General features: G+C 58.6%; 1 protein-coding gene across 4 annotated transcripts in view; it reads left to right on the forward strand.

The window, feature by feature from the left end:
* The first annotated feature begins 230 nt into the window (after window positions 1-230).
* The window catches only part of COL2A1 (collagen type II alpha 1 chain), a 30,858-nt gene continuing 12,493 nt past the window's right edge, over window positions 231-18,595 (forward strand). The window contains exons 1-23 of one of the 4 annotated variants that reach the window (XM_026000191.2): window positions 272-476; window positions 4,755-4,961; window positions 6,397-6,413; window positions 6,628-6,660; window positions 6,763-6,795; window positions 6,913-6,966; window positions 7,130-7,231; window positions 8,270-8,347; window positions 8,986-9,030; window positions 9,136-9,189; window positions 9,592-9,645; window positions 10,424-10,477; window positions 10,891-10,944; window positions 11,077-11,130; window positions 11,442-11,486; window positions 12,021-12,074; window positions 15,118-15,162; window positions 15,708-15,761; window positions 16,936-17,034; window positions 17,335-17,379; window positions 17,472-17,570; window positions 17,757-17,810; window positions 18,176-18,283. In XM_026000191.2, coding sequence (XP_025855976.2) covers window positions 392-476; window positions 4,755-4,961; window positions 6,397-6,413; window positions 6,628-6,660; window positions 6,763-6,795; window positions 6,913-6,966; window positions 7,130-7,231; window positions 8,270-8,347; window positions 8,986-9,030; window positions 9,136-9,189; window positions 9,592-9,645; window positions 10,424-10,477; window positions 10,891-10,944; window positions 11,077-11,130; window positions 11,442-11,486; window positions 12,021-12,074; window positions 15,118-15,162; window positions 15,708-15,761; window positions 16,936-17,034; window positions 17,335-17,379; window positions 17,472-17,570; window positions 17,757-17,810; window positions 18,176-18,283 — 1,527 coding nt within the window. In that variant the 5' untranslated portion in view covers window positions 272-391. Of the gene's footprint in view, window positions 477-1,413; window positions 1,533-4,754; window positions 5,981-6,396; window positions 6,414-6,610; window positions 6,661-6,762; window positions 6,796-6,912; window positions 6,967-7,129; window positions 7,232-8,269; window positions 8,348-8,985; window positions 9,031-9,135; window positions 9,190-9,591; window positions 9,646-10,423; window positions 10,478-10,890; window positions 10,945-11,076; window positions 11,131-11,441; window positions 11,487-12,020; window positions 12,075-15,117; window positions 15,163-15,707; window positions 15,762-16,935; window positions 17,035-17,334; window positions 17,380-17,471; window positions 17,571-17,756; window positions 17,811-18,175; window positions 18,284-18,595 lie in introns of those variants that run through there. The other 3 variants (XM_072765446.1, XM_072765444.1, XM_072765445.1) reach the window with 3 other exon arrangements.

Consider the following 18,595-nt stretch of genomic DNA (forward strand, 5'->3'; position numbering starts at 1 on the left):
ACGGCAGCCGGCTCCGCGCCCCGCCCGATCAGGCCACTCAGCACACTAGGGGTGGGGGGCGGGGGGCGGGAAGCAGGGCTAGCGGAGAGGGGGGTCCGGCCCGGGCAGGTGCGGGCTCCGGCTGGGCCCCGGCCGGCTCCGGGGGCGGGGTCTCAGGTTACAGCCCCGCGGGGGGCCGGGGGCGGCCCGCGGTTTGGGCGAGTTCGCCAGTCTCGAGAGGGGCCGGGCGCATATAACGGGCTCCGCGGAGGCGAGAAGACGCAGAGCGCTGCTGGGCTGCCGGGTCTCCTGCCTCCTCCTCCTGCTCCAAAGGCCTCCTGCATGAGGGCGCGGTAGAGACCCGGACCCGCGCCGAGCTCCTGCCGCCTCGCCGCCGGCCCCGCGGTGAGCCATGATCCGCCTCGGGGCTCCCCAGACGCTGGTGCTGCTGACGCTGCTCGTCGCCGCTGTCCTTCGGTGTCACGGCCAGGATGTCCGTAAGTCGCCCCACGCCACCTCGCTGTGCCCGCGCCCCTCTGTGCGGTCCCGCCGCACGTCTCCGGCTCCGGAGCGCAGCGGGTCCGCGTTGGAGTTGGCCGCCGGGGTCACGGCGCGCCGGGACTCGGGCGCAAGATGCGCAGGAGCTCACCTGGCGGCGCTGCGGGTTAGGGCGCCCGGCCCGAGCGTCCTCCTGTGCCGCTCGCAGGTGGAGGCGTCGGCAGGTCTCCACGGCGCGCAGGAATGTGAAACCCGCGCAGTGTCGGGTCGGGAGGTTTGCGCGCAGATGTGAGCGCGCTCCTTTGCACCAGCGTGGAGAAGCAGGCAGGCGCACACGCACGCACCTGGCCGCCCCGAAGCCCCGGCGCGGCCCCTCGGCCGCAGGAGCAGGTGGGACGCGCTCTAGCGAGGGCGCCAGGAAGCGCCCAAGGGTTGACCTCGCAGTCTCGTCCAGGGGTTGGTGGCTGGAGGGTTCCAAGGGGAGTCAGACAAAGGAGATGCTCTGAAACCGGGGCTGAAATCCGAGGCCACAAAGAGGCTTCGCGGCCGCGCTCTGAGCCCTCAGCGCGTCTCGCAGCTTCCTCCCCTCCCCGCTGGCTCTGGGGCGAGGTGCAGCCCCCAGTCTCAGCTCGGCTCTCGTCCTGCCTCTTAACGGGTCCAGCAACTGCCCGGAGGAGAGGCCATCTGAAAGGCGATAACGTTCCAACCAGACCGTGCTTTTCAGACGCCCCAGAAACTAGCGCCCCCTCCCCGCGGTCTTCCTCTCCAAATCCCGGAGGTACTACAATGAGTTACTCTTCTAAGTTTCTGGAACTCGCCGAGCCAGGCTGCAGGCTGAGTGTGTGCGTGTGTGTGTGTGTGCGCGCGCGCGCGCAGGGGAGGGGGGGCACAGATGGCCAATTGCTGTAACAATTTCAACTGGATATAGTTAGGGATGACAGTTTTACAGTCTAGTCCAGAGGCGGTTCGGATCGCACCTCTCCATCGCCTCCCTTGGTAAAGTCCCACCGTCTGGGATTATATTCAGGACAAACGAAGCCTGGAAAGTGTATTAGGTAGAGAGGCTTCTTTCTTTCTTTCTTTCTTTTTTTTTTTTTCCCCACGTGTTTGGGCACGTTTCCGATGGCTGGGATTCCAGCCCCGGCTTTGTAGGTTACAGATTGTAAATCAATCGCGGGGGGAAACTTTTCGTGGGGGGCGGAGGATGAGAGGGGAAATCAAAATCCCTCTGCCCACCAGGCTCTGTTTGGTCTCTCCCGCCACCAGGCAGTCTCCAGAGACGGCTTGGAAGGCCCTGGGCCCAGGAGGACTTTCCGTTCCTCAGCGCGGCTGACCCAGGCGGGGGCAGGGCGGGGGCAGGGCGGGGGCAGGGCGGGGGCAGGACTGGGGCCGCCGGCGCAGCCGCAGGGAGTCCGGGGCAGGAGATCCTGGCCGGGTCGTCCAGCTCCGCGCTCCGCTGGCGGCGCGCTCCCGGGCACTTGTTGGAACACGGTGCGTCTCTAAGTGATCCCCAGGCTCGGACTGACCATATTTTTGTCTTGGCTCTGCCTGCGCATCCCCACACAGCTGTCTTCCTAACTGACCTCTGCTTAGTGCACGGTGAAATGAGCTAAGTGGCTTTAAGATCACCCCCCAATTCTGCATCTGGTATTAGAGGCACTCACTTAAGGGGCAGAGCGCTCTCACCGCCGCAGCTTTGCGGGGAGCGAGCGAATTCCAGGGCTTCTGGGGCCCAGATCTTCCAGTCGCTCCTCCTTCTCCCCAGGGGTGGGGGGTGGGGGGAATGCGTCGGGGCGGTTGACTTTGCTCCACGGCGCATCCCAGGCCCGTGACCCCCTTACCCGGGGGGTCAGGGGATCCAGAGAAGCGGCGTGGGAGGGGGGGGAGGGTAAAGGCACCGTCTGCGTGGACGTCAGGAATGTCAGAAACCTAGAGCTGGGGCACGCCCCTCCTCCCCATCTGTCCACGAGTTCGAGAAACTTAAGGGAGGCGCTGTCTTTGACCTACATCTGCATTTCACAGCCCTGGCCTCCAAAAGTGCCCCTCGGCTGCGGGGAGAGACCTCAATCCTCCTTTGTGAGGCTTGTTTGCGTTGGGAGATTGGCAGCGATGGCTTCCAGATGGGGCTGAAATGCTGCCCGTATTTATTTAAACGGGTTCCTTGCGGAGACCCGTGAATCGGGCTCTGTGTGCGCTCGAGAAAAGCCCCATTCATGAGCGGCGAGGTCCGGCGGGCGCCCCCGGACCCCCCGACCCCCTCTCCACAATGCCCCCCTGTGCCCGCCCGCCGCCACCTCCCGGGCTCCAGCCCTGCGCAGCGCGGCGGCGGAGCAAAAACAGTTCCCCGAAAGAGGTAACTTTTTAATTGGCCTGCGACAAAGGAGCACTTTATGCGGCGCGGCGGGAACCACGGGAACCGGATCGGGCGCGCCGGGATGCTATCGGCGGCCGCCGCGAGCAGCAATTACGGTGGCGCTGGGCTCCTCCGTCCACACCTAGGGGATCCGGTTACGGGGCTGGCTCCTTTCTGGGCCAGTCATTTAATCCTACTGCTCACCCTCCCGGTGTCCGTGGGCGAGCCGCGTCCCGAGCGGCCGCCAGGAGAGTCACCCCGCGCCTCCCACCGCCCGCGCTCCGGCCCCGCCCCCGCGCATCCCGGGCCGCCCCTCCCCGGGAAATCCGAGCCGCAGGCCGGTGCACCCCCTTCTCCCAGCATTTTCTTTTCTTTTTTTTCCTTTTTTTTTTTTCCACTCGGAGCCCTGTTGGGTGAGATCGGGCTTTTCCTGAGTCCGGATGGGAGACCATTAACCTCTCCGCCTTCCCCTTCCCCGCCGCCTGCTTTCTACAGCTGCAGCCCAGCCCTGGGAGACGCAGGGTGCGCCCTGCGATCCCCCGACCCTCGCCCGGATCATCTCGCCTAAAGGCCGGAGCGTGGCAAAGAAAAAAAAAAAAAAAAAAAAAAGATTTATCTTCCGATTTTCAGAGTCCCCTTCCAGAGCCGCAGGCAGGCCCATTTCTCTCTCCGCCCACCTGGTTTGTGGCTCTTTCCTATTATTCCTCCCCCGCAGCTGCCACTGCTTTGGAGATTTTGATGAGAAAAACAGCGCTGGGCGCTCCCTGGCACGTGGTGCGGCTCCTCGGCCCTTGGCGCTCCCGGGAGCGCTCTTGTCAGCACAGGTCTCGTCTGCAGGGTGAATTCCAGACGGCAGGGCGCTGGTGCAGAGGGGCGAGTCCGTGCCGCTCCGCTCCGGGGCTGCATTCTTGCAGGAGGCCCGGACTGGCTCATCTTAGCCCTGGCCAGGCCTTCGACGCCCCCTGCGCCCTCCCCGCCCCCCCCACATTGAGGTGTTGCCTTCTGATGAAGTTAGGGTCGCTCCAGGGAGGGCTATGGCTAGAGGTCAGCAGCAGGGGGCGGGGGGCCTGGAGGTCAGCACGAGGGTGGGGGGGTGGGGGGCCTTGATCCTCTGCCTCCCAAGGTATTTTGTTAGCCTGCTTGGGTCCCAAGTGTATTGTCTGAATCCGCCTATCCTCCTCCTGGAATTGAATTAGAATCCTGATTTTTTTTTTAAAGATTTTATTTATTTATGCATGAGTAACACAGAGAGAGGCAGAGACACAGGCAGAGGGAGAAGCAGGCTCCCTGCGGGTGTGGGGGGGGAGCCGGATGCAGGACTCGATCCCAGGACCCCGGGATCACGCCCTGAGCCAAAAGCAGATGCTCAGCCACTGAGCCACCCAGGTGCCCCTAGATCCTGATTCTAATATGATTTAAATAACTGGATATGGTCCTCATTCTGACAGCCCCTCCTTTCACCACCAACCCTGCCCCATAGATCTGCTTTTGGAGGCTGGCAGTTCCTGTGGGGCTGGGTGGGGGTCTTCTCCAGTTTCCCCTGGCCTCGTCTTTGCAGTCCCTGAGTTCCCGTTCAGGGTTTCACCCCCAGCTCCCCGTGCAGCTCACCTCTGCCCCCTCATGCTTCTCCCAGGCTAGATGCCGGTGCTACCGTCACCTTCATGGCTGGGTCCTGGTTTCCACCGGCCAACAGACAGCATAGCGCAAGGTGCACAATAAATACGCCTTGAATTTATTCAAGAAGATCGAATGATGGCTTAGAAAAATAATTTTCAAGTTCTCTATGTTTGGGTGGCCAGAGCCCGCATTCTTCGGCATTTGAATGATGTCAAGTTGACTGCAACCTCTTTCTCTTTTTCTCTTCTGGCCCCCGACCCCCTCCTTCCCTTTGCTCTCTGCTTCCCCTGCCCTGCCCTTGGTGCAGAGAAGGCTGGCAGCTGTGTGCAGGACGGGCAGAGGTATAATGATAAGGATGTGTGGAAGCCCGAGCCCTGCCGAATCTGTGTCTGTGACACTGGGACTGTCCTCTGCGACGACATAATCTGTGAAGACATGAAAGACTGCCTCAGCCCCGAGACCCCCTTCGGAGAGTGCTGTCCCATCTGCTCAACTGACCTCGCCACTGCCAGTGGTCGTAATTTATTTATTTCCTGTTCCACATAAATAAATTACTTGCAGGTGCAGCAAATGCCCTCCCATGGATGCTGGTCATCTCTGCGAAACAGAGGGACTGGTTATCCATGGGACCCCAGCAGCTGAGGCTGAAAGGAAAGGCCACGTCTTGCTTGCAGGTTGAAATTGAATGAGCCTGAGACACTAGCGGGGCGGTCCTCACCTAAAACCTCCCAAAAAATACACTTCCGAGATATGGAAGGACAGATGTGATTCCACAAAAGTATCCTCTCTGGAATCGTCTCCGCAAATCCCTAGAGCCGCAAGGGAGATGCCCTGGTCCGTGGGCCAAACCACAGCTAGAGTCCTCTCACCCGCAGCTAGAAGACCACTAAGTATCCACTGAACATGTGGTCTTCAGTGGGGAGAAGTCTCCGCCGGCTTGTAGGGAGACAGAAGACAGGCTCCCTCTTTGAATTATGGGACAGTGGTGGCAGTTTTCTTTTGTTTTTACCTCTTGGAATTAACTGCCAATTAAGAAGCAAGTTAATAAGGGAAGGAGGAGCCGGGCTCTGGGAGGCGGGCGGGGCTGGAGCCCTGCAGGCCTGAGCCCTGGTGGGTTTATTTGCTCCCAGCCAGAACCAGTGCTGCGGGCCCACCTGGGCCTACGTGACCCATCCCCAGCACTTGGACACAGGCCCCATCTCCCTATGGGGGGGAAGGTGGGGGAGGCACATGGCCAGGCCCCTCCAGTGGTCCTCACCCTCCCCTTCCTATCCAATGGGGAAGCAAGTTGACCTGGAAGCAAGGAGTTGCCCTTCCTTAACACTTCCCCAACACTGGTGAGCTGCCTTTGTGGTTCGGATTTTCGGATCATTTCTGAGGCCTGTGTGGAGGGAAGTGTTGATTGCCTCACTACTGTGCTGCTACAAAGGGGGAAGGGGTCACTGATTTGGGATGGCCCTGGCTGCAATGCCCTCTGTAACTCCTATGCCCTGCTGTGTTTTTGTGCTTGCTTCGAGGAGACCCAGCTTGAACGTAAGACCCTTCTGACTCCCTAACTTCCTCGGGGAGGGCTCGGGCCGTGGGCAGGGCTTCCTACCCTATGAGGAGGGAAGAGGCTCGGACCCTCTGCCAGCTTCTGGTGCTTCCTTTCTTGGTGCTAATTAGATCTTGAGCTCCTGGTTTTGTCTTCACACGCCCCGCTCCATCCTTTTGCATGCTGGCTGCTTTTTCAATAACCGAGTCTGGGTCGGCTCTGTGCCTCAAGGGACCTCAGCAACCCCGGGACCCCGGTGACCCTAACATCCCAGCAGGACAGGAAGCTGCCTCCTTCCTGGGTTGTGTCCTAGTCTTTGTGTAATTCATTCAAGAGCGTGGGAGTGACAAGCACTTGTTTTTCGTCCTTCTCCATCTCACAAATTTTTCATTCTTCTCTATTTTTCCACTTGCAGGGCAACCAGGACCAAAGGTAAGGACTTTCTCTCTTTTTTCTTTCTTTCTTTCTTTTTTTTTTTTTTTGCTTTTTTCAGAAGCAATGTTACGCTCACCCAGCCCGTGGTTTTTAGGCAGCAGCAGAGGGATGTTTTAGGGGGCACCTCAATGCTCGGGCTGCAGGGCAGGCTTTTGTGCTTGGGGCTTGGTGGGCTTGCGTGGATCGATCCTCAGACTGTGTCATGTTTCAGGGACAGAAAGGAGAACCCGGAGACATCAAGGATGTAAGTACAGATTACTCGCAATAGGGGTTGGGTCTCAACTGGGTCAGCTCCTTGGACTCCCTCTAACATGCCCTCGTGGGTGTCTCTTTCTCTGTCTCACAGATCGTAGGACCCAAAGGACCTCCTGGACCTCAGGTAAGAAAGGGAGAAATCCCTTCCACCATCCTCAAGTTACTGATCTGCAGGACCCACCCCTCCCACCCACCCCCACCCCCGGCCTTGCCGTCATCTCAACATTTTCTTTGCCTTCAGGGACCTGCAGGTGAACAAGGACCCAGAGGTGATCGTGGTGACAAAGGTGAAAAAGTGAGTTGAGAAATGCTCCCTGACCCACGTCCCCTGAGTGTCTCGCCCTCCACTCACCGCCGCCCCACCATGTGCTCTACCACCTCCTCAGGGGCAGCCCGTGGACGGATGGTTCTTGAGTAGGCCTTGCTTCATGTGCGTGTCCTGTTCTCTTTCTGCCAAGGGCGCCCCTGGACCTCGTGGCAGAGATGGAGAGCCTGGGACCCCTGGAAATCCTGGCCCCCCTGGTCCTCCTGGCCCCCCTGGCCCCCCTGGCCTTGGTGGAGTAAGTATCCTTATGTCCCCTTCCTTCAGGCTGTCCCTCCAGAATGTGGCTTCTAAATTGCTACTCACACTCACCTGGCTGGCTCCCAGGGCTGCCAGCAGTGTGTACACAGCCTGTCCATGGGCTTTTCCCTGAGCCTGTAATTTAGTGGAATCACATATTAGGCTTGAGACTGTGGTGCTAAGGGATGGCTTTTTTCACTCACGGGGCTTCTGCAAAGAAAGTCTTCAGTTCCCTGGCTCCCAGGCGTCTGTCCTGTGCGGTTGATTCCTGGGCGTGGGTGTGGGGGCTGAGGGACGGGATGACTGGGCACTTGTAGTTCCCTGGAAGAAGAGTGACCACTGTCCTTGGAAGACATTTAAACCTGGTCCTTGCCAGGTACATTCCAAGCAACTATTCATTCTCATGAAAGAGCCCCACTGAGCAAAGGTGTGTGGTTAAAGTCAGTTTTGGAATCCAGCCAGCCAACAGATTACATTATTGTCCAGTTTTTGCAGGTTTGCCCTTTTGATGTTTGCTATGTTTTAAATACGTAGGTGGCTTGCAGACGCTTACTCTTTCCCTTGCTGAAATATCTTAGGGCTGTTGATTTTAGTCTTTTGCTGGGCATCGAATTCCTGAGAATTAAAAAAAAAAAAAACTTTAAAAGTGATATTTTAGTTATACTTCTCAGTGTATATTGAATGTATATATTGTGTATATACTTCTCAATGTATATTGAACAATGTATTAATATTGTAGAATTTAAAAAATAATTCCATAAAATGAAATGCAGGTAACTGATGACCTGCGCCTCCGAAGAGCACTTTATCTTCCAGGGAAGTGATGCCACTGGCATCTAATAACACATTTCCAGAACGATTTTTCAGGAATCATTGGCAAGTCTGTTCAATGCTAGGTTAGTCTCCAACACTTAGAGTTTATCTAAAATGGAGCTGTCGTCGTTTTTTTTTTTCTATCCCAATTTATAGCTTACCTTGTTGAGAGGGAACAATCTGGGGCCTCACAAGCTCCTAATGTTGTTGGGTTGATTTGTAGAACTTTGCTGCCCAGATGGCTGGAGGATTTGATGAGAAGGCTGGTGGCGCCCAGATGGGGGTGATGCAAGGGCCAATGGTAAGAAAAAGACATCAGTTTTTTTTTTTTTTTCAGCCAGAGTGGTGGGAGGTGGCCCTACGCAGAGCAAGGGAATCTGACAACCTCACTTTATAGATAATTGCTTAGAGCAGCTCTTCTCCAGAGGTTATGTAACCTCCCATGTGGTTAGCCCAAAGCATTTGGTTTTTAATGGTGACGGATGCCAGTTCTAATGATGCGCTGGAGTGACCAAGAAGAATGAAGATGGAGAGACACATCTAGGCTGAGCTGTTGGAAGGCCGGTCGCTATTGCTCTTGGAATGAGAACTGAAGAATGCAGACAGCAGCCACCGTCCTCCAGCGCCCACAGGACTTCCAGCAGGAAATCTCAGCCCTGCAGCTCCGACTTGGCACATGCTAAATGAAACTCAGACTTTAGTAAACATGGCTGTGGGCCAGGAGAAAGCAGGGCCAGCTTCTCCATCCAAACGGTGCCTATAAATAAATAGATTGTTGCGTGGGGAGTGGGAAATGAGAGGGAGCAGCCACCGTAGGGCCCCTGCCCACAGAGTAACTTTTTGTCCTTTGTCTGGGCTGTTGGCTGGGAGGAGGTGGCGCTCTGGAGGCCGCTGGCGAAGCATTTCCAGTAACCCTCCTCCTCTCCTGTTCCAATGCAGGGCCCCATGGGACCTCGAGGACCTCCAGGCCCTGCTGGTGCTCCCGTGAGTACTGGGTCTTTCCTCTCCCTGGCAGGGCGGATGCTCTCAAGCTCTTGCATGTCAGTTTGTGGAGTCAATTAACCTGGTGTCCTCATGTTGCTTTTTTAGGGACCTCAAGGATTTCAAGGCAACCCTGGGGAACCCGGGGAACCCGGCGTCTCTGTGAGTACTGGCACGGGCCCCCCACTCCTCCTAGGGAGTGATGTATCACTCAGACCCTAAGACTGCCCAGAGCTTCCCCAGTAGAGGGCCCAGAGGTGCCACTTCTTAGCTCTGCGGGATCCCTGACAGAGGACCCTGGGTGGCAAGGACCACCAGGAACTCTGTCACCACCGTCCCCTTTCTGGCTCACCCCTGGCCTATGTTGCCTGCTGCCTTCTGGTATTATCGGCTCTGCACTCTTGCTTTCTCAGCACAAAGTGGGCTTCCCCTCCACCCCCCACCCCCACCTCTCTTCCTTATGAGAGAACTTAGATTCCAAAGGCTACAGTCCCGAAGTCTTGTCCACTGATTAGGTATCGTTCCCCCCTCCAACCATCTCTTACTCTCTCCCTTCATTTGTAGGGTCCCATGGGTCCCCGTGGTCCTCCTGGCCCCCCTGGAAAACCTGGTGATGATGTGAGTATACCTGAGTAGCGGAATGAGTGGCTGCCACCTCGGAGGGAGGGCTTGGGGAGGCTGTGTACTGGGGCAGGGTGCAGAAGCGCCCTCAGATTGGCCCAGGGTGGGGGTGTCCTCTGGTCCACCAGAGCCTCAGACCCTGTCTACCATCTACATTCCCACTTGCAACCTAGCTTACGAGTGTCCGGGGACTGCCTTGGAGCCACTGGGAAGGGAAATAATTAAAACATCATTAGCTCCAGAAAGAGAAATTGAGAGACGGGAGAAGGGCAAGGGAAAACACAGGGGGACCATGGTAGGGAGAGGACAACAGAGGGAGACACTCAGCAGCCCGACATTATCTTAATTGTAAATGAGTTAGGAAAAGTGGAGCAAGGCCTGGGCGGGGATGTCTGCAACGGATGCAAACAAAGGGTAGAGACAAGAGTTGGCTCTCAGCTGCTCTTGGGAATCACATTGGCCCGTTAGAAGTCTCTGGGCGTAGGGCAGCGCTAGCCCAGTCTGCAGAGCCCCCGGGGGGCCGCAGGGGAGAGAGCAGAGTCCCCAGGAGGCCGCAGGCTGGTCGGTGGCCCGTGCCACGTGCAGCTGTCTGAAAGAACACATGGTGACCCGGGAAAGGCATTGGAAGTCTGGAATCCGAAGGAGGTGAGGGAGATGAGTAAGCAGGTGGGCCACAGGCACAGCAGACCACCAGGAGAGGCGATCCGGATCCGGAGCGTGCCAACTGCGCTAACTTGTCTCCTGGGGAAGCTGAAGTGCATCTCTCTCCTTCCAGGGCGAAGCTGGAAAGCCTGGAAAATCTGGTGAAAGAGGCCCTCCTGGCCCTCAGGTAAAGTCCTCCCACCCCTTTCCCAGCCTCAGACCTTGTTCTGAGTCTCCCTCCTTTGCAGCTGAGGCCTCACGCCCAGTGCGTCCAGTTCAGCGGGCTCACTTCTAAAATGGGAACTCCAATAGCCCCTACCTGCATCAGGCCTTCGTGCTGATGTTTAGGATCCTGACACAGCCCCCTCCCCGCCCTGCCCCATGGTGGCTGAGCTGCTGTCATTTTCCCCATTTGGGATAAGACGGGGCGATCACAGGAAGGGGGGCCTCTGGGAGCTCCTGCGAGAGCTGCCCCAGTGCTGGGCTTCTGACCACTCGGCTGGCCTGAGGGAGCTGGCTCTGGAGGTTCTCCAGCAAAGCAGGGCAGCCTCTACTTTGCCCTCTGCTCTGGACCTTGACCATCTCCTCTTTGGACCACAGGGTGCTCGCGGCTTCCCGGGAACCCCAGGCCTTCCTGGTGTCAAGGGTCACAGAGTAAGTATTGCGGACAAGGGTTTTGGAAGGAAAGACTTATTCAGGGGGGAGAAAAAAAGCATGTGGGAGCATGAATCCCCTTATTAGGGTTCATCCCAGAAGTGTGATGGAACGTGTTCTCTCATCCCCTAGGGCTACCCAGGTCTAGATGGTGCTAAGGGAGAAGCCGGTGCTCCAGGTGTGAAGGTAAGGACCAAGGAACACATGGGAGTGGGGACAGAGGGAGACAATGAGGAGCCTTTCCCTCTGGTCAAGGAGATGCTCTTGAGTCAGTGGAGTGAGGATGTGAGGACAGCTTTGGTTGGGAAGACCCAGTCCTACATCCTGATGGAAGAACAGCAGGCCGGGGGAGCTCAGGGAATGGTGCCTTGCAGAACCCAAGTGTGGGGTCTCGGTGCTAGCTGAGTTGACCAGAGCTTTCAGGTTCTTCCTTGGGAGTTTTCCAGGTGGGGTGGCAGTGGGGTCCCGCTCACTGACCCTATGCGTCTGTTTCCCAGGGAGAGAGCGGTTCACCGGGTGAGAATGGTTCTCCAGGCCCAATGGTGAGTATGGACAGCCTCCCCTGGGAGGGCCTCCAGACACTCCTCAGACATCTCCTAAAGCCTAGCAGATGGCTCCGTTATAAATGCCCTGCTCCCTTTGTGCAAGGTAGATCGTCAGCTTTGTAGATCTGATGATTACGATCGGATCAAAAAGGTGAATCTATCGAATAGATGATGTGGTCAAGTTTCACCAACATTTCCTTGAAATAGCCCTGTGAGCACACTTAAGGTGTGCTTCAGTTTTTACAAATTCTGTTTTTTCTCGATATTTTGGGGAGTTCATCTATTGCATGAAGCAAGATGGGCACATGACAAGGCTCCCAGCAGGAACCACAGGAGCATCTGTGTGTTTGTCCTGGGCAGGAAGGCCTTTGATGTGATTTGGGGAGTCCTAGATGAGTCGGGAAGGCCGGGTCGGGGGCATCCACACCTTTGCCTCCTGGGCATGTGCATGCTCCCCACTCTGGTGTCTGGGAAGGACTTGCAGAGTGTCATTGAGCCAACTCATGCTTGTGTCGTCCTGCCGTGTTCCAGGGTCCCCGCGGCCTGCCCGGAGAGAGAGGACGGACCGGTCCTGCTGGTGCTGCGGTGAGTAATGACAAGGCCAAAGCCACCATTTGGCCAGCACTTTGGAGGTTGCTTTCATATAGGGCTGTGCTTGATCCTCCCAACAACCCCCATGAGGTGTAGAGGGTGTTGTCATCCTGGGAGGATTGATCATGTCTCAAAGCGCCAGGCTGAGCCTGCACAGTTGAAGGGCAGGGGTGGGCTGTGGCAGGGTGGTTGGTTGGTGAGGGCGGGACTTTCTCTTAAGCAGTCTGCATTACTCAGGTACGCCCCTTCCCAGCCCCCCGCCCACTCCTAGTCAATCCAGTTTGAATTTATGGACAACCTTCATATGGCTACAGTGCCAGGCTACATTTTGTCCTTTCTGGTTGTTGAGATGATGCTCTAGGGAAAGTGTAACAGTCTCAACTCATGGGGCCTTCATACTTGATGTCACTGGTGCTGGCAATAGGGCGACATTCATGGCCACTATGCCACAGGCACTTTCTAGGGTCAGTCAATACCTTCTGTGCTTTGACTCATCTCATCTTTCCTCAAATCCTGTAAGACAGATTCTACTGTTCTCCCTACTTTATTATTATTTTTTAATAAGATTTTATTTGAGAGAGCAAGCAGGAGCACAAGCAGAGGGAGAAGCAGGCTCCCTGCTGAACAAGGAGCCCAATGCAGGGTTCGATCCCAGGACTCTAAGATCATGACCTGAGCCGAAGGCAGATGCCTAACCGACTGAGCCACCTGGGCGCCCCTAGTCTCTCCATTTTAGAGAAGAAGGAACTGAGGCCTAGAAAGTTTAAATCGCTTCAGACTGTGCTGGGAAGCCTCAGACTCTGGTGGCCTCTTGTTGGTGTGGGAAGGGCACGGCGTGGGGATCGGTAGGGGATTTGCAGCCAGAGGAGTGTGCAGGTGTTTAGCTCTGATCCCTGAGCGGCAGAGCCCTTGCAGGCGCTCGCTCAGGCGAGTGATGTGATGAAAGCTGCGTTTAAGAGAGATTATGCTTTCCGTTGAGCTCATGCCCCAGCCACCCAAGCTCCGCGGCCCCTCCTCACACGTCCTTGTGGGGCTGGCCTGAGTAAATCAGCTTCGCTCCCCGCGCTGTTCTCCAGATAATGTATCTGTCTGGTGGACGTTTCCCTCAAAAGCAGATCGGTGAGATATAACAGGCAGCCTTGACCCCCGTTTGTCAACCGGAGCTGCTGAAGTGCCTTGTCCCAGAGTCACTCTGTGTGAGGGGATTAGAGAGTGCTGGGGCTGCCAAGAAACACCACTATTTCTGCAGATCCTTCGGCCCTGGCTTGTGGCTTGTTGGCCAGGCCTGAAGCCACGCGGGTGGCGCCCCGTGCGGGGCGAAGATGAGCTGCATCCCTGCTCGTCCTCCTTCCTGGGCACAGCAGGCCCTGCTTCTTGCTCCTCCTTGCTGGTTCCTGTCCCCACAGTAGTCTGGCTGGCAGGCTGTGCGCAGGATTTGGCAAAGAAAGTTGACAACGTCACATAAGTTCCCAGTGCGGGCCTGCTGTCAAGGCTGGGCCTGGGACCCGGCTGGGTTGGGCTCTGCTGGCTGTGGTCACGCGCCCCCTTGGGCCAGGCTGTGCCCTCTCCCGGCCGTACTGCAGGGAGAGCCACGGATGCCAGCCCAGGCCTGCAGCTTCCCTTTGCTCATGCTGGGCCCCAGGCCTCTCCTCCGGCCTAGTCCTGGAGGGAGGGTGCTCCAGGGTTGCCCGAAGCAGCCAGCCTGGCCCAGAAGGGGGGTCTGGCCAATGCCGAGGCTTTACGCACCCTCTGACGTTTTCTTTTCTGTCAAGTCTCCTCTTGCTTTCATGCTTAATGCCAATGTGGACTGTCTCCATCAGGAGAAATGGGCCATAGCCAGGAAGAAGATGTCTTTTTTAAAACGTGAGCTCCCCCTAAAGTATCCTTCTTCAGCACCCCAGAGAAAGCAGAGGCAGGGGCAGGCAGGCAGGGAAAGGTCACTTTCTCGGCTGCCCTGCCTAGGACCAGGGGCCAAGCCCCACTCTGCGTGGTCTGATGGCTCCTGGAGTTTGGGAAAAAGTTCCCTAGGCCCAGAGGGGCTTTGAGAGAGAAACTGGGGAGTGCTTACCTCAAACCTGGGGGGAAAAACCCTCAAAACTAGTCCTAAGGGTGCCTGGGTGGCTCAGTCGGTTAAGCATCTAACTCTTGGTTTTGGCTCAGGTCCTGATCTCATGGACAGTGAGATCGAGCCCCACATCGGGCTCCACGCTGAGCGGAGAGTCTGCTCCAGGATGCTCTCTCTTCTGCTCCTCCCCGCACTCACGTGCCGTCTCTCTCAAATAAACCTTTACCAAAAACAAAACAAAAACAAAAAAAAAACAAAACAAAAAACACCCAAAAAAGTAGTCTGAGAGAGAAAGAACTGGCAGCCTTGTCTTACTGTGTAAAGGACTCTCAGAGGCGTGAGCTCAGATGTGGTCCTCAGGCTGTGCCCAGTGTCCTGTCCCCATCACAGGCTGCTTCCAAGGCCAGTGGCAGACATCCTGGGGCATGTGTGCTCCCTTAGGAACAGGTGGTCTTGAGTGGCTGGGAAGGGGGTGGAGCCCAGAGACATCCCGGGGTTAACCAGGGGGAGGCCTTAACCAAGCCTTAGCTAAGGAGGTCAACCAAGCCCCGAAAGTGTCTCTCCTTGTGTGGGGGCAGGAATTGAGTTAGGTTTGCTGCTCGGCTTCCATTTCTCTTCAGCCCAGTTCACCGAGTCTTTAAATGATAACCTGGCCTTGCAGTTGGGGATATTTGGGGTCTGAAGGAAAGTTTCCAAAATGACGAAGTAGCGAGGAGATCACCAAGCTTTGTTTACAAGGAGAGCATGCCCACTGCGCCCCAGCACCCCTCCTTGCGGCCACCATGAAGGGTTCCCCGCTGCTCCTGCCCGGGGTGCTGGCCTGCACCTGCACCCGCACCCGGCCAGCCTGCCTCTCGTCCCCGGGGCCCTGCCCGGCGCTGCCCGAGTTCCCTGTGGGGGTGGACCGTGGACAGGGGAGGGCCTGGCCGTGGGGGGCCTCTCACCACGCTGCTTCCCTCTCCCCACTCACAGGGCGCCCGGGGGAACGATGGCCAACCAGGCCCCGCGGGCCCTCCGGTAAGTGCCCTTCACCGCCTGGGCTCGGCCTACCTGAGCCCCGGGGAGCAGGGAGTGGGCAGGTGCCTTCCGTGGCCCCACCGCAGGGCTGGGCCTTGGGGGGGGGGCGGCGAGGGAGGATGGGTAGGAGGGGGAGGAGGAGGGGGGGGAGGAGTGCTTTCTCCCTATTACCCTCTTACGTTGATTACAGGCTTTGAAATGATGCTTCATTTTGCTCAGCCACTCTTTTAGCATTTTTTTTTCTTTTTCTTTTTTTTCTTTCTTTCTTTGTTTTTTCCGAGGAGGGATAGCCAGGGAAGTCAATGAGTCCCCTGCTTCTCAGCATGTATATAGTCGGATACTTGCTTTGCCTTGGGAAGCCAGGCTCGGGGACACTGGCAGTGGGGACAGTTTTCATCCAGGGGCTTCGGGCTACAGGGGACGCAGAGCAAGATCAGTACAGACGTACTGTGGGGAGGAGTGTGAGGTGTGGGGTGGCTCCCTCTGGGGGTGGAGAAGTCCCACCCAGAAACAGCATTCCCCTCCCCCCTCCCCCTTCCTCCCAGGGTCCCGTTGGTCCTGCCGGTGGTCCTGGCTTCCCTGGTGCTCCCGGCGCCAAGGTACGTGCCCTGCCCCCTTTTCCCGTGACCCTGCTGCCCTTGCTGACTGCCACCGCCCCCCCACGGTGCCCCCTCCCTTCTTCAGAGTGTCTCCCACCGCTGCTCTCCTTGGGGGCAAGGAAGGGCCACCAGCTGGAAGGGAAAGTTAAGAGAGCATGAGGAAGAGCTTCAGACTTGGGGAGGCAGGAAAAGATGGGGGACCCGGCTGAGATCTGGGAGGGAGCAGGAGACCAGGGCTGGGAGGGAAGCAGGCAAAGCTCAGCAATCTAGACCCGGAGGCAGCGGGAGGAGGTGGGGTGGGCAGGAGATGGCTCCAAGCCCCCCCTGCCCCCCCAGGCTTGGCGCCCCCCAGCCCAGTTAGCGAGGATGAATGGGGGCCAGTGGGGGGCCGCCGGTCAGGGAAAGGCCCGTGGCCCCAGTGGCCCCAGGGATGCGGTGCAGGGTGCACGCTTCGCTTCTCCGGGAATTCGGGAATTCGGGCCCCAGATGAATGCGGGCCTCCATGTGGTCACTGGCATCAGGTTGCCTTTCCCCTCCTGGGGTTTCCATGGCAACCAGACAGTGTCTGAGGCCCGGGAGCTGGGTGAAGGGGACCCATTGTGACGAGGGACAGCGGAAGGTGAGGGGGCCTGACCTTTAGAAAGAATAATTACAAAAGTGAACCGAGAACGTTGGGAGGAGGAAGCTGAGGAGGCTCGGCCCTGCCTGCAGGTCCGCGGGCCTCGGGGTGTCCTGGAAAGGGGGGGAAGCCGAGGCGTCCTGGGGCTTGTGGGCGCTGCCAGAGGCGAGAACTGAGCCCCAGAGCCCCGGGGTGGAGTGGGGCGCTTGTCCCAGTTTGCTTCGGCCCCTGCCGGCCCCCCCAACAGCAGGCCCAAGCCAGAGCCGCCGCAGAGAGGAGCGGGGACTGCAGCCCAGACGTGGCAGGGCCCCCACTTCCTCAGTGCAAGAACCCCGCGGCTGGGGGGGGGCGCTGGAGAGGGCAGGACCCCGCACCTACAAGTGCACCGGGCCTGGGGCGTGGGGGACGTGGGGGGCACGGAGAGGGGAAGGCAGGGCGGGGGGGGGGGTGCCCAGGGGGAGCCGACAGCCGCCCCCGAACTGCTGCTGGCCTGTGAGAGGTCTGTGCCCCCAACCCCGTCGTCTTCTCGTTCCATCCCTGTCTGTCTCTACCCAGGGGGAAGCTGGCCCCACTGGCGCCCGAGGTCCCGAAGGCGCTCAAGGTCCTCGCGGCGAGCCTGGCACTCCTGGGTCCCCCGGGCCGGCTGGTGCCTCTGTAAGTGGTCTGTGGCCCTGGTGCTCTTGACTCTGTTTACCTCTGAGAGGAGTGGGGCCCCTGTCAGAGCTCCACTCACCAGACCCTCATTTTGGCCCAATGCTTGCATGCCCAGCTCTAGGGCCATCTGTAGGGTCTCCCTACAGCACCCCGTCCCCCCCTCCCCTGCAACCCCCAACGGGACCATGTCTGGAACTGAAAACTGCTGGTCTAGCCCCTGGATCTGCAGCGGGGCGGGCTGGGAGGTGCCTGGGGTTTCTTTGCTGCTTATTTTGTAATGACACCCTCTCCCCTTTCCAGGGTAACCCCGGAACTGACGGAATTCCTGGAGCTAAAGGATCTGCTGTGAGTGTTGCCCGGGGACTGGGCTCCTGCAGGGAGGGGAGTCCCTCCTGGCCGCCTCTCCTGATGCCCCCCTCTTCTACTCACGCTGACAGGGTGCTCCTGGCATCGCTGGCGCCCCCGGCTTCCCCGGGCCCCGTGGTCCACCTGGCCCTCAAGGTGCGACTGGTCCTCTGGGCCCGAAAGGTCAGACGGTAAGGTTCAGAGTGAACCCCAAGTACCCCTGGAGTCAAACCCCGCCGTCCCCCCTTCCTGTGCTCACACCGGAGTCCTTTGTGGGGGATGGTGGCGGGGGTGGGGGGAGCCTTTAAGGGTGTCTGGAGGTGGGGGCAGGTCCGTGGAGAGGACCCCATGTGAGAACCCGCCTCTGTCTCCCCAAGGGCGAACCTGGAATAGCTGGCTTCAAAGGCGAACAAGGCCCCAAGGGCGAGCCCGTGAGTATCTGCCTGCAGCTCTTGGCTGCCCCCCTCCTCTGCAGCCCCATCCCCTGATCTGGGACCTCCCAGGTTGTGGCCGGAGGAGGGGACCCTCCAGGTTGAGAGGCTGACGCAGCTCGAGCTCCCATGTTTGGTTTGAGCCATGTGAACAGTTTCCACTTTCCACCGTCCCTCTGCCCACTGGGCCGCCTGTTCCCCCTGGGCTGATGCTTTGCGGCCCCGCTTCCCCCCACCCCAGGTCCCCCAGCACCCAGCCCTGAAACAGCAGCGGAGGCCGCTCCCTCGGCCCACAGGCCGGTGACTGGCTCCGCAACGGTGCCGGGTCACCGCTCACCCGGTTTCTCTTTCCTCCTGATTCTCAGGGCCCTGCTGGCCCCCAAGGAGCCCCCGGTCCTGCTGGTGAAGAAGGCAAACGAGGTGCCCGTGGAGAGCCTGGTGGCGCTGGGCCCGTTGGTCCCCCCGGAGAAAGGGTAGGTGGGCTGGGAGGCCCCACTTTCTGAGGGGTGTGACCTGGATGTGGAAGTGGAGTCTGCAGCTGTGTTCTGGCCAAGTCCCCTGGCCTGAGCGTCAGTCCTCTCTCCCCACTCACTGCCAGGGCGCGGGGGCAGGGAGCCCATCCTATTTCTGCCCCCACCCCCAGGATGGCATGAGACGGTCTGAGCTCCCCCGTGGGACAGGCCCTAGCGGTTAACCCTTGCGGGCTGTCGCTCCTGCCCCCCAGGAGCTGTGGCTGGGGGGTTGGTGCGATGGAGCTCCCGAGGCCTCCGAGGCTCCCTGTGTGG

This window comes from Vulpes vulpes, chromosome 8 (assembly GCF_048418805.1).
Source record: "Vulpes vulpes isolate BD-2025 chromosome 8, VulVul3, whole genome shotgun sequence".
In the NCBI taxonomy this organism is placed as follows: domain Eukaryota; kingdom Metazoa; phylum Chordata; class Mammalia; order Carnivora; family Canidae; genus Vulpes; species Vulpes vulpes.